Raw genomic sequence first — 12,774 nt, forward strand, 5'->3', positions numbered from 1 at the left:
TCTGTCACAGGAATTTCTAATATCATTTCCTTTCCATCTGAATAGGGGGCTCGTGGATTTGCAATTGAATTAAACAGTCGCAGAAATTTCTGCAACAAATCTGCCATGTGAGTATAAACCCATGAGATAGGAAGAGGGTCCGAGTAGTTGTCAGGTCTCAGTGTATACTCGCTGCACACGGGCATGAATTTATATGATGCTCTTTACTTCCACTGCAAAATAATGATTGACTTGACTATAAACGAAATGTTTCTATTCTGGAATGTAAAGTGACACAGGTATATGTTTTAGATTTAGGTGTATATACTCCCCCACCCTTATGTTCTCTTCATTGCACACAAGCCTGTACACCGTACACAGTGAAGGAGCAGCAGTGGTCATCTCTCACTAGAGAAACAAGGGAAGAAAGAAATGCAGGATTTCACCAAAAGGAAACAATTTTTTAAGGAGATTATATTGCAAAAGTTATTACTGAGACAAATACTGCCAGAAAATCAAATGTTGTCTCAACGTTTAGTTAAGACAAACAGAATGAGTCCATAGTGGAGTAAAAGCAATGCTTCAGAAGACTAGACTTGTGAGAGACAAAGGTTATTGTTTGTATAATAAAAGTTGTACAGTTTTCCGATACACTTTATGTATCGATTTGTCAAGGTTTTCTAGATCTCTGCTTGCTGCCATTCATTCTCTTTAGTTACAGGGGATCTAATTCTGACAATGGTCATGTCATATATGGTCCATGGTCATGTGATGGACACGCAGGTGCACAGCTTGTTACCAGGTAGATATGTGATTACTGACTATACAACTTGTGCACCTGTATATCCATCACATGACCACGGACTGTACATCACATGACCACGGACTGTACATCACATGACCACGGACTGTACATCACATGACCACGGACTGTACATCACATGACCACGGACTGTACATCACATGCCATGGACTGTACATCACATGACCATGGACTGTACATCACATGACCATGGACTGTACATCACATGCCATGGACTGTACATCACATGCCATGGACTGTACATCACATGACCATGGACTGTACATCACATGACCATGGACTGTACATCCAGGGCCGCCACCAGGAATTTTGGGGCCCCATACACCCTAAGTGTCTGCCCCCCCCCCCCCCCGCAACAAGTTTAGCTCCACCCACTTTTCTGTTGACTCCACCCATTCTCATTCATTTTCATGTGCTCCCACACAGTATAATCCTCCTACAGTCACCTGTAAATTATATGTCCCCCCTCTATCTCTCCCCCAGTTTCATATACACCCTTCATCTGCCCCCAGTTTCATGTCCCCCCTCCATCTCTGTCCCCAGTTTCATGCTGTTCTCCCCCTTTCAACTGCCCTCAGTTTCATGTCCCCCCATCTCTGCCCCAGTGTCATGCCGTTCCCCCCCTCATCTGCCCCAGTGTCATGCCATTCCTCCCCCTTCATCTGCCCCAGTGTCCATGCCATTCTCTCCCCACCCCCTTCATCTGCCCCAGTGTAATGCCATTCTCCCCCCTTCATCTGCCCCAGTGTCATGCCATTCTCCCCCCTTCATCTGCCCCAGTGTAATGCCATTCTCCCCCCCCCCCCTCATCTGCCCCAGTGTAATGTCATCCCCCCTTCATTTGCCCCAGTGTCATGCCATTCTCTCCCCACCCCCTTCATCTTCCACAGTGTCATGGGCCCCCTTCATTATGTTATGTTACACAAAACAAACACTTATTTACACTCACCCTTCCTTCATCGCTCCCTCGCCGCTCCTCTCTCTGACGCTCCTCTCACTCCACTGACAGGTGTAAGTGCGATGTGACGTCGTGACGTCATGCCGTCACGCGCGATGTGACACACGCCGAAGCCGGGCGCAGCATTAAAACAGGAGCTGAGCTGAGCTCCTGCTTTAATCGCCTGTGTATTCAGCTCAACGGCGTCCGACGAACGCCGATGAGCTGAAATCGGGACAGGCAAGTGCCGGGGGGCCCCAAGAGGCTCTGTGGGCCCCGGCATTTGCCCGACTATACTATAGTGACCCCGGCCCAGGGCACAATTGCTGCTGCGGACGCCAGGGGTCCGGCCAAAACCGGGCCCCCCCATTTTTCAATTTGGCCGGGCCTCTGACACCAGTAGCGGTAATACTGCCCTATCGGCGGCCCTGTGTACATCACATGACCATGGACTGCACATCACATGACCATGGACTGTACATCACATGACCATGGACTGTACATCACATGACCATGGACTATATATCACATGACCACGGACTGATTTGTATCCATTGGAAGTAAGCAGAATGAATGAACGCAAATGGAGATATCCAAACCCAAGAGGAATTGAGACCGAAAGTCCATTGGAAAATGGTAGAACTTTTCATTATACAAACAATAACATTTGTCTCTCAATATTGTTCTGAAAGTGGACAACCCCTTTAACTCTCTTTTCTTTGTTTTTTTTTTGTCATACTAACCAGATTTACATTTTAAGTGGAAGATTCCAGTTCAGAGATGGAAAATGGCCTTTAGGCCAGAGTCCCACGTTACAATAACATGTGTTGTCGCTGTGGCGGAAACTATGGCAAAAAACGCAGCGTTTTACATCACCTGCAAGATAGATGGGGTTCTGGCTAATCCCCATCCACATATTGCAGAAAAAAAAAGTGCAGCAGAAATACTGCGAATTCAAAGACGCTTGTCTTATTGTAAATTGCAGCATGTCAATTATATCTACAGAAACTCCGGGGTTATCCGTATAGGTATAATAGAGACAGAAAGTCCACAGAGGAGAAGGCGGCGGATAAAAACGCAGTCTTTTCGGGCAGAGTTTCTGGCAGTGATTCGCTACGTAGGGTCTCCTTAACCAACTTGGCAGCGCTGGAGTCCTGGACATCTGCAAGGAGTTTGGATGTCCTCCTTGTGTGTACGTGGGTTTCCTCCCATATTCCAAAGACATACTGATAGGGAATTTAGATTGTGAGCTGGACTTGAGACAGTGAGTGACAAAATCTGTAAAGCGCTGTGGAATATGATGGCGATATATAAGTATCCTAAATAAATAATAATACTTTAGTAATCAAATTTTATTTTTTTTACTCAAAGATAAATATTTCTTTATGTCAAGTTCTAAGCAAAGACACCGCTTCACGTTCCTGCCTTTCTGCCCAGCTCTAACCAATGGGCTTTTGGATACAGAATGACTCGGAGTCCGCCACACATGGCTGCTTAGGTATAGAGTACCAGTATAGTGGATGAGACAAAAAAAATCCCATCCACACACTGTTAACACCCCCACCCCCCACTAAAGTCTTTCACTGCATGTTTTGAACCTGTAGAAAGTGAATTTTTTGCTGTGGTTCTTCAGTTTTCAAGGGTTGCATTGCAAAGGTTGGAAATTGTCCCAGCCGCAGGGATAATCTCTATGTCGAAACCGCTCTAACACATGAAATTAGTCTATTCTATAACAAAAGTGATCCGAATCCATGTTTTTTATCCATGTTTTCACTATTAGTTAGTAATATGGCATTTTCAGCCTAGTCTAACTCAATGCATTTTTTGTGTCTGTCAGCATCCTTTTGACAAGATATTTCTAGACAGTTGCTGCCAAGGCTACGCCAGAAATAACACAGTACGCCAGGCTGGGTTTCTTGTCCTACATCTTACATTGAATCGCGACGAAAAGGAGTTAACACTCACATTTTGTCTATTTTCTTCTGAACCTTTGTTTTTTCTACAGTGACCACACAAGACATCTCCCGTGTCACTTAAAGGAGAAAGGATTTCATCAAGCGCCTAGTCTCTATATGTCACAATGTATTGTAATTCTGCAATATGTCCCATCGTAAACTGTCCACTCATCATATGAATATTTTAGTAATCTCTGACCTGAGATTCCTTGCCAACTCCATTATGCCTTTCAGCTACTTTCAGTCTAGGTCCTGAAAGTGGAGCATGGTCACAAAAACTTGTTACAGAACCACGAGCTGTCCGATCATGTATAAATTATTTACAGCGCAACAAGCCCACTAGCGGCACATCCCGAATTGTACAAGTGATGTGAAAGCTTCCCTCTGCCCATTTCTGTATGAAGTATTTTTATCCTCTCCTGCTGATAGTACACTTCTGCCCGCCATGTCTATACTATCGCTTCATTTGCTTACACAGTCACTTTATTTTGTAATGAACCCATGGCTAAGATAAGGTTTCGTGTCTTGGCTGAAGTATGCGTGTGTATATATATCATATTTATACATATGTTTAAGAAGTGTAAATTTAGTAAAATTTAGCTCTCTAGAAATAATGTAAAAGGGTCTGACTGTCATTTTGCATGACATTTGAGCCCAACAACCATTTAATGACTTTGTTAAGATGGGTCCTACACTAAAAACTTTATTGTCACTCTTATATACTCACTGTTACTGTGTAGTCTGTAAGAACTTGATCTCTGGGGTCTTGTCTATAGGGGGTAAAGCATTTATTATACAAGTCAAGTCTTAGTGTAGGGACCCATCTGAGTGAGGTCGCCGTGACGTGCTAGATGGGCTCATACAATTGAACAAATTGTGCACTATGAACCTCAAGATTAAGGCCGGTTGCAGATGACCATGCAGGATTGAAAGATAGGCTACTTTTCGTCACAATCACAGACATACTTTCTTGCCAGGAGCCGCAGAAAAGCAGAACTCATAGCAGCAGCTCTGCAATCCTACACACTTCTTAGCATAGCAAGCCGCAAACTCCCTCTTGCCGCCTCCGGGCCTAGCCCCTAACCCCAGGCAATAACATTTACATACTTTCACACTTCCCCGCTCACATTGAGGTTACTCCAGCGGCCTACCTCTTCCATGCTCCGGACCCGGCATCTTTGCCGAACACCAATGCAATCGGGATCTGCGACACCGCCCGGCCTGCCACAGCAACTACACTGTATTTGCAGGAGCATGCGCACATTGCCCACGTACACAACGTCTTCCAGAACCCCACCACTTTGTGGCTGTAGCCTAGGACGCAGCGACGGAAGTCCTCGGTAGCCTGCGACAGTCCCCGGCGCCGCACTCAACTTACTGGTCTTGCGCCTTCCCGACCGTCCAGCTTAGCTCTGCTGAGTACGCCGTGTCATTAGGCAGCAGGACAGTGCATGTGATGGCAGGGGAGTTAGGGGATTTTGCGGAGGGGGCCCTGCTAAAGAGGAAGGGGGTGGTCTGCAGGAAAAGGGGGGTGGGGAGTTTGACTCAGGGTGCCGCGGGAGGGAGAGGGGGTCAGGGGTGCAGGGGACAAGGGTGGCTGTGGGGAGCCAGGAGCAGCCGGTAGGTAAAGAGCCCGCGGGACAGGTGAGGAGCAAATGGGACAGGAGCGCGCAGGAGTGGACGTGGCGGTACATGGCGGATCATAACCAATGGCGAAAGTCTAAATATCAGCGGCAACTCCAACCCGCAGACGAAGTCGCGGGCAGATGCTAGTATGTACTATATAGAATTGCACTGAATATGTACATTAACTCTTAGAAGAGTTTGATCACATGACACACCTAAGGACCAGTTCTGTACCTTTGTAATTGTCTAAGAAAATAAAACATTTTGTTGGGATCAGTTTTACGTAGGTGAAAGTTGCATTCATGAACTGGAATGCTGCAGCATCTTAATATCTTTGTTCTGATTCTTTACTTTTGGATATCCTGGCCATCAGATCCTTATTAAATCACAAGTCTGCCAGTCTGCCGCTGATATGAAACGACAGACACGTTCCTCAGATAGAATCCATTTCCAAGCATTACATATGTCTCCACAGCTGAAACAGAGGAGAAAAGCTTTGTGTACCGCGATCTGGCGTCTTACCGCAAATGTTACTCCATTTGTTATTTACAGCTTTCATATGTCACACTGCAAATATACAACCAGCGCAATATGGAAATTGTCAAATGAATTTCCATAATTCTGTAGTGTTTTCCCCAAACCTTTTTCAATGCTGACATGTAAATATGGCAGCAAAGTTATTATAAGCCACACAGTCTGGGTTGTAGAGAATGGAAATGCCTACCTCCCACAGAGCTTTAAAGTCCTTCTGTTCAATCCGTAAGAGCTCGCTGTATTCCCTTGTAACGATGGTGGCATGTCGGGGTGTGTTATCCAGTATTGACTCTCCAAAAGCCGTACCGACTCCCAGCGTGCATATGATGACTGCATCCTAGTGGAAAAGTGGAAAGTCATTCCCTGAAACATACAAGGACGAGACAGACGCACCTGCTAACCTATGATGCCTAGAGAACAGTTACAATTATACCCGGAGTGTATACTGTACATGTCATCCGACTGAAAGTGACAGCACTATGTGACGAGTACTGCCTGTCTGTTGTACTGATCCAATAAGAATCGCTGACAGTGTCCCCAGTTATGCCGAATAGCCAAAAGCATCGAACTACAGCTCACAATGCTCTCCCAAAGTCCAGATGGATGCTGGACACTAGACACGCACCCAAACTGTAAAGTGTGGCTTTAACTCCGTAAAGGGAAGTTATCACCTTCCATTTCTACCAAGTGAAACATATTGAAAAGGAGATTTTTTGTTCCTGTACATGATATAAAGGGCTGCCATCTTGCCTGATATAATGTTATCAACATTTAGAGCAACAATTATTTTCTCTTCCAAAAGGATATTTAAAAATATCAAGAGAAAATACATTATTTCTACAGTGAGAAGTATATTAAGTTTAAAGGGATCCTCTCATTGGATACCCTTTTTTCTGACTAACACGAAGGAATCGCCTTAAGAAAGACTATTCTCCTAGCTTTAGGTGTCTTCTCCGCGCCACCGTTTGGTAGAAATCCTGGTTTTCTTTGGTATGCAAATGAGTTCTCTCGCAGCACTGGGGGCGTCCCCAATGCTGCGAAAGAATTTTTCAGCGCCACCTCCATCTTCTTCTGGAACAGCCTCTCCCTGTGTCTTCTTCCGTCCTGGTTTCAATCTTCTAGGCCTCGGGCAGAGCCAACTGCACATACCAACAGCCACAAGAAAATGGCCGCTTACTCAGTAAGCTGTGTAAGCGGCCATTTTTTTTTATGGCCGCTTACAGAGTTCTCTCGTAGCACTGGAGACGCCCCCAGTGCTGTTTGAGTGCAGAGGACCGCCCCCAGTGCTGCAAGAGCGCTAATTTGCATACCGAAGAAAAACCAGATTTCTAATGAACAGCGGTGCAGAGAAGACACCTAAAGGCAGGAGAAGAACAGCCTTTCTTAAGGCTATTCCTACGTGTTAGTCTGAAAAAAAGGGTATCCAATGATTGGATCCCTTTAAAGGGATTATTCAGCCCCAAAAATGGGGTTCTAACTTTCTTACTGATGATCTCTGTATAGCTTAGGTCACCAGAATGTGATCTGTGGGGGTCTGCAGAGATCAGATGTTGCAGCAGCCTCTGGGTGCCTGACACTACTGGTGGAAGGGCCAGGGCGTGCAGCACCTCTGCTAGTCATGTCAGATGTCAGTTCCCCAGAAGCCCCGCTATATAGTGGACGAGTTGCTGAGCTGATCCTATTACATGAATAGGAGACACTGTCTGTTCACTAGCAGCTCTGATCACCCAGGGGCTGCTGAAACATCTGATCTGTGCAGGGTCCAGGTCTGGGACCCCCACACATCACATACTAATGATCTATCCTGTGGTTAGGCCATCAGTATGCAAACTCGATTTGGGGCTGGAAACAGCAAACAAGTGCTAAGCTAGTCCTAATGCAGAATCTGTCAACTATATATTCATATATACAAGAATAGGAAGTGGCAGAGAAGTGCTTAATCTGATAATGTGCATAATTTATCAAAGTCTATATACAATAAAGTGTCCGCCATGTTATCACTACCTTTATAGCATCACCCTTGCCATACTGACAATTTACAGTATAAAGAATTTCAATGTAGGTAGTCGCTAACCGCCTGTATACAGGTCTAATATCATTAAATAGAAAAAGCCATGTGAGAGCAGAAGGTTTAGGAGGCATTATGTAATATCTAATTATCATAATGAGGTATCTGAACATAACGGGCACATGGAAAATAACATGTACATGAACTTCATTTTCAGTCATGCAAAAACTACAACCAATTCTGGTCCAGTGAAGAGACGAGATATAGAGCAGCAGTGGAACCTGACTGTGTACTGCCACCTGGTGGTGCTCAAAGGCTACTACAGCAGATAAGAGTTTGAAACACTAAGGGTGCATTCACACTGAGTAAACGCTAGCTTATTCTGAACGTAAAACACGTTCAGAATAAGCGGCGTCTAAAGCAGCTCCATTCATTTCTATGGGAGCGGGGATACGAGCGCTCCCCATAGAAATGAATGGGCTGCTTCTTTCACTCCGTGCAGTCCCATTGAAGTGAATGGGGAGTGCCGGCGTGTACGCTCCGGCATGAGCAGAGCTTGCCGTATACGCCGGCACTCCCCATTCACTTCAATGGGACTGCACGGAGTGAAAGAAGCAGCCCATTCATTTCTATGGGGAGCGCTCGTATCCCCGCTCCCATAGAAATGAATGGAGCTGCTTTAGACGCCGCTTATTCTGAACGTGTTTTACGTTCAGAATAAGCTAGCGTTTACTCAGTGTGAATTCACCCTAACAGAACACATTTGGTAAAGAGAATTGGTCACTACTCATGACATGTACAGTATGTTTTAGGAAGTAAATGCATCGCCCTTAAAGGGAGTCTGTCACCAAGGAGAAGCATATTAAACCAGGAACACTATTACATGACACATGAATGTAATGCCTTGTTCCTCATAAACATTTGGGCCTCCGTTGCAGAGATATTCATTTATTTGAGAATATTCAAATGAGCATTCTGGAGCACCGAGAGCAGGTTCATTGCTCCAAACTGCTACACCCCACGCAAGTCCAGGTATGCCCTGCTCACCTCTCTCACTTGTTTTTATGACAGGGCCAGGCAGTGGCGTAACTAGGAATGGCGGGGACCCGTGGTGAACTTTTGACATAGACCCCCACCCCACCCCCGACCAACACCAAAGACCTCGACCGACTAACCCCTACCCCCCTGCATTCATGCGCACTCTATTATGCCCCATAGCGGCTCCGACACACAGTATTATGCTCCATAGTGGCCCCTGCACATACTATTATGCCCCATAGTGGCCCCTGCACATACTATTAAGTCCCATAGAGGCTCCTACACACAGTATTATGCTCCATAGTGGCCCCTGCACATACTATTGTGCCCCATAGCGTCCCCTGCACACAGTATTGTACCCCATAGTGGCCCTGCACACAGTATTATGTCCCATAGTGGCCCCTGCACATACTATTATGCCCCATAGTGGCCCCTGCGCATACTATTAAGTCCCATAGAGGCTCCTACACACAGTATTATTCTCCATAGTGGCCCCTGCACATACTATTGTGCCCCATAGCGTCCCCTGCACACAGTATTGTACCCCATAGTGACCCTGCACACAGTATTATGTCCCATAGTGGCCCCTGAACACAGTATTATGTCCCATAGTGGCCCCTGCACACAGTATTATGTCCCATAGTGGCCCCTGCACACAGTATTATGCCCCATAGTGGCCCTTGCACACAGTATTATGCCCCATAGTGGCCCTTGCACACAGTATTATGCCCCATAGTGGCCCTTGCACACAGTATTATGCCCCATAGTGGCCCGTGCACACAGTATTATGCCCCATAGTGGCCCCTGCACACAGTATTATGCCCCATAGTGGCCCTTGCACACAGTATTATGCCCCATAGTGGCCCTTGCACACAGTATTATGCCCCATAGTGGCCCGTGCACACAGTATTATGTCCCATAGTGGCCCCTGCACACAGTATTATGTCCCATAGTGGCCCCTGCACATATTATTATGCTCTATAGTGGCCCCTGCACATACTATTGTTGTTGTATTATTGAACAATTATTATACTCTGGGGTATTTTCAAACCCCAGAGTATAATACTCTGAGGTGTGGAGGGGAGTGTCAGTAGGTCGAGGTCTTCAGCGTCGGTCCGGTGGGGGGGCCATATCAAAAGTTCGCCACAGAGCCCTGCCATTCCTAGTTACAACACTGGAAGTACCGTATGTACTACATTTTATATTGAAAGTTATCTGGTGACATTTATCTAAAATATATGGTATTTTACTACTGTATTACCTCCATTTTCAGGCTCATTGACACTATATGACTACAATCTCTCACATTCCGGATACTTTACCTGATGGCTGTTTGTCTCAGTCACTTTGACATCCAAGGATCCTGTCAGCACTGCGTACCAGCTTGTACCAATGTCACCCTGGCGATACACTGTAACAAAGAACAACCAAATATTCTTATAACTTTTCACAATGTAACTTTCAATGTTCGTATAATAAGAAATCTGATAGATTGCAAGAAGTTGCTGCTGAGAATAAAAGCAGTCATGTGACCCATCCGCTCAGGATAATTGTTAGTAAATATTCACTTTTACATGTTTCTGGTGCCAACAAAAGTCTATAGCATATCCTATAACTCCAAAAAACATCTGCTAAGTCACAGAGACATGGCAGACATTTTCACTGTCAGACGGGGCTAACTGTACAATATCAAATCTGCTAAGTGACATCTGAGAAGTGACAGCAGTGCTGGCTCTGCCATTTCTTGGCTTCATTCAGGTGATGCCAACTAGTGCAACAGACTTACATTATAGTCTAATATAGCAAAACAGAGTTGGCGTCAGCACCCGGCAAACCCAGGCAAGTGCCGAAGCCCCAAGCTCCTGAGGGGGCCCACTGAGCTGCCGGGTACTGACCGTTTTTTGTTTTTTTTTTTAACCTGCTTCACAACCTCCCGTCGGAGCTGAGATCTGACTAGAGGTTTTAACCCCTTGGATGCCACGGTCATACATGTTTGACCGTGGCATCCAAGAGGATCGGCGATGTTGCCGGCAGATATGTTCAATCTGCAGCCCGGGGTCTGGCCAGTGAACCCAGGCTGCCTGGAGCCCACCGTTACCTGGCTGATCCTGCTGGGACCTCAGGAAACCAGCCTACGTGTCTGCATAGGCTGATGTGCTCTATAGACTGCAAGACACTGTATGCTCATGTCTTGCAGTCTATAATGCTGAATTAGCAATCAAAGCATTGAAATGGAAAAAAAAATAGTATTTGAAAAAAAATTTAAAAGTCATAAAGCCCCAAAAATTCCCTTTTTCTTTAAAAAAATAAAAACCTAAAAATTAATAAAAACAATACATAGTTGGTATCGTTGCGTCCGTAACAACCTGCACAATAAAGCTGAAACAATATTTAATGTACACGGTGAACGTCGGTAAAATAAAAAAAATAAAAAATAAAAAACAGGAAAAAATCCCTGCCGGAAGTAATGATTTTTTGACATCTCACCTTACAAAATATGCTATACGAAGTGATCAAAAAGTCATATGTACCCCTAAAACAGTACCAATAAAAAGGACAGAATGTCCTACAAAAAATAAGCCCCCAACCAACACTGTCAACTGAAAAATAAAAATGTTACGCCTCTCAGAAGATGGCGATGCAAAAATCATTGATTTATGTCCCCAAATAGGTTTTTGTTCTGCAGAATTTCTAACGCACAAAAAAAATAATATAAATGAGGTATCGCCGTAATCGTACCGACCCGCAGAATAAAGGGACCATGAAACTTATGCTGTATGGTGAAAAATTTAAAAGGTAAAATGCAATGCCAGAATTGATTTTTTAATATTTTTTTTTATAAATCCAGCAAAAAATAGAGTTAATAAAATGTATTCAATAAGTTGTAGGCACTCAAACATGGTGTCATTACAAAATACATCTCATCCCACAAACAACAAGCCCTCATATGTCTACATTACCAGAAAAATAAAGAAAATATAGCTTGTACAATGTGAAGACAAAAAAACCCAAAATCGCCAAATTATTAGAACACAACTGGCTGCGACAGGAAGGGAATATATAAGCTGTGCGAGCGAGTATCAGAGGACAAACCAGATTTAGAGCTCATGAAGGAAAATAAACCAGAAGTGACCCCCAAAGTGCCCCCCCCCCCATAATAGGAACTACTGGGAATAAAGAAGGGAATTTGATGTTCCCAAAGTACTCCGCAAAGTTTACAAATTCAATTAGTGGCATGGATATCTCTTGCCCATCGAATCGGAAAGACAACAGTGTACTGAATTCAGCGCACTGTCGGCTTTCTAGAGGTACAGAAAACCGCATGTGCCCTAGGACATGAAAGATCCTCTTTAAATGGGGCCTTATACTGTGTGGTGTCCAGGAAAGGGGTGCTATGCCATGGGGGGACCCAAGTCAAAGTCAAACGTATGCTATGGGGCCGAGTCTTTGCTAGGTAAATATTTACTATACCCTGTCTGTGTATATATTTATATATGTATCTGTTGGGGGGGGGGGGAAGGCCCACTCAGTCTCTGCACTATTAACAGAATCAGGTCCTGTTCACATGGTGGAATCTGGCGCTGATTTTGCAGCGGATTTCGCCCCCAAATCAGCAGCAGATTCTTCCCTTATTCTGACCCCCACTTGAAAACAATTAGAGCAGGACGGCGAAAAAAAAAGTGTCCTGATGGATCTTGTCACGGATTCTGCAGCTGACTTAGAGGCCGCGGCTTGAGGCTTCCCACTGATTAGACCCATTTATTTGAGCCTAATCGGTGGTGGAAAGCCACAAGGGCCTGGTGATGCTCTGTATCCACAACCGTGAGCCGGGCACAGAAAATAAAGAGGAATCCGAGACAGATGTCTGCCTAAA

At 45.0% G+C, this 12,774-nt stretch overlaps 1 protein-coding gene across 3 annotated transcripts in view; it reads right to left on the reverse strand.

The window, feature by feature from the left end:
* Nucleotides 1-12,774, reverse strand: part of RAPGEF4 (Rap guanine nucleotide exchange factor 4) — a 207,868-nt gene that overhangs the window by 177,445 nt on the left and 17,649 nt on the right. For all 3 annotated transcript variants that reach the window (XM_075284118.1, XM_075284117.1, XM_075284119.1), the window contains exons 3-4: nt 10,223-10,311; nt 6,045-6,191 (exon numbers count right to left, since the gene is read on the reverse strand). In XM_075284118.1, coding sequence (XP_075140219.1) covers nt 6,045-6,191; nt 10,223-10,311 — 236 coding nt within the window. The remainder of the gene's footprint in view (nt 1-6,044; nt 6,192-10,222; nt 10,312-12,774) is intronic.

This window comes from Leptodactylus fuscus, chromosome 8 (genome assembly GCF_031893055.1).
Source record: "Leptodactylus fuscus isolate aLepFus1 chromosome 8, aLepFus1.hap2, whole genome shotgun sequence".
NCBI lineage: Eukaryota > Metazoa > Chordata > Amphibia > Anura > Leptodactylidae > Leptodactylus > Leptodactylus fuscus.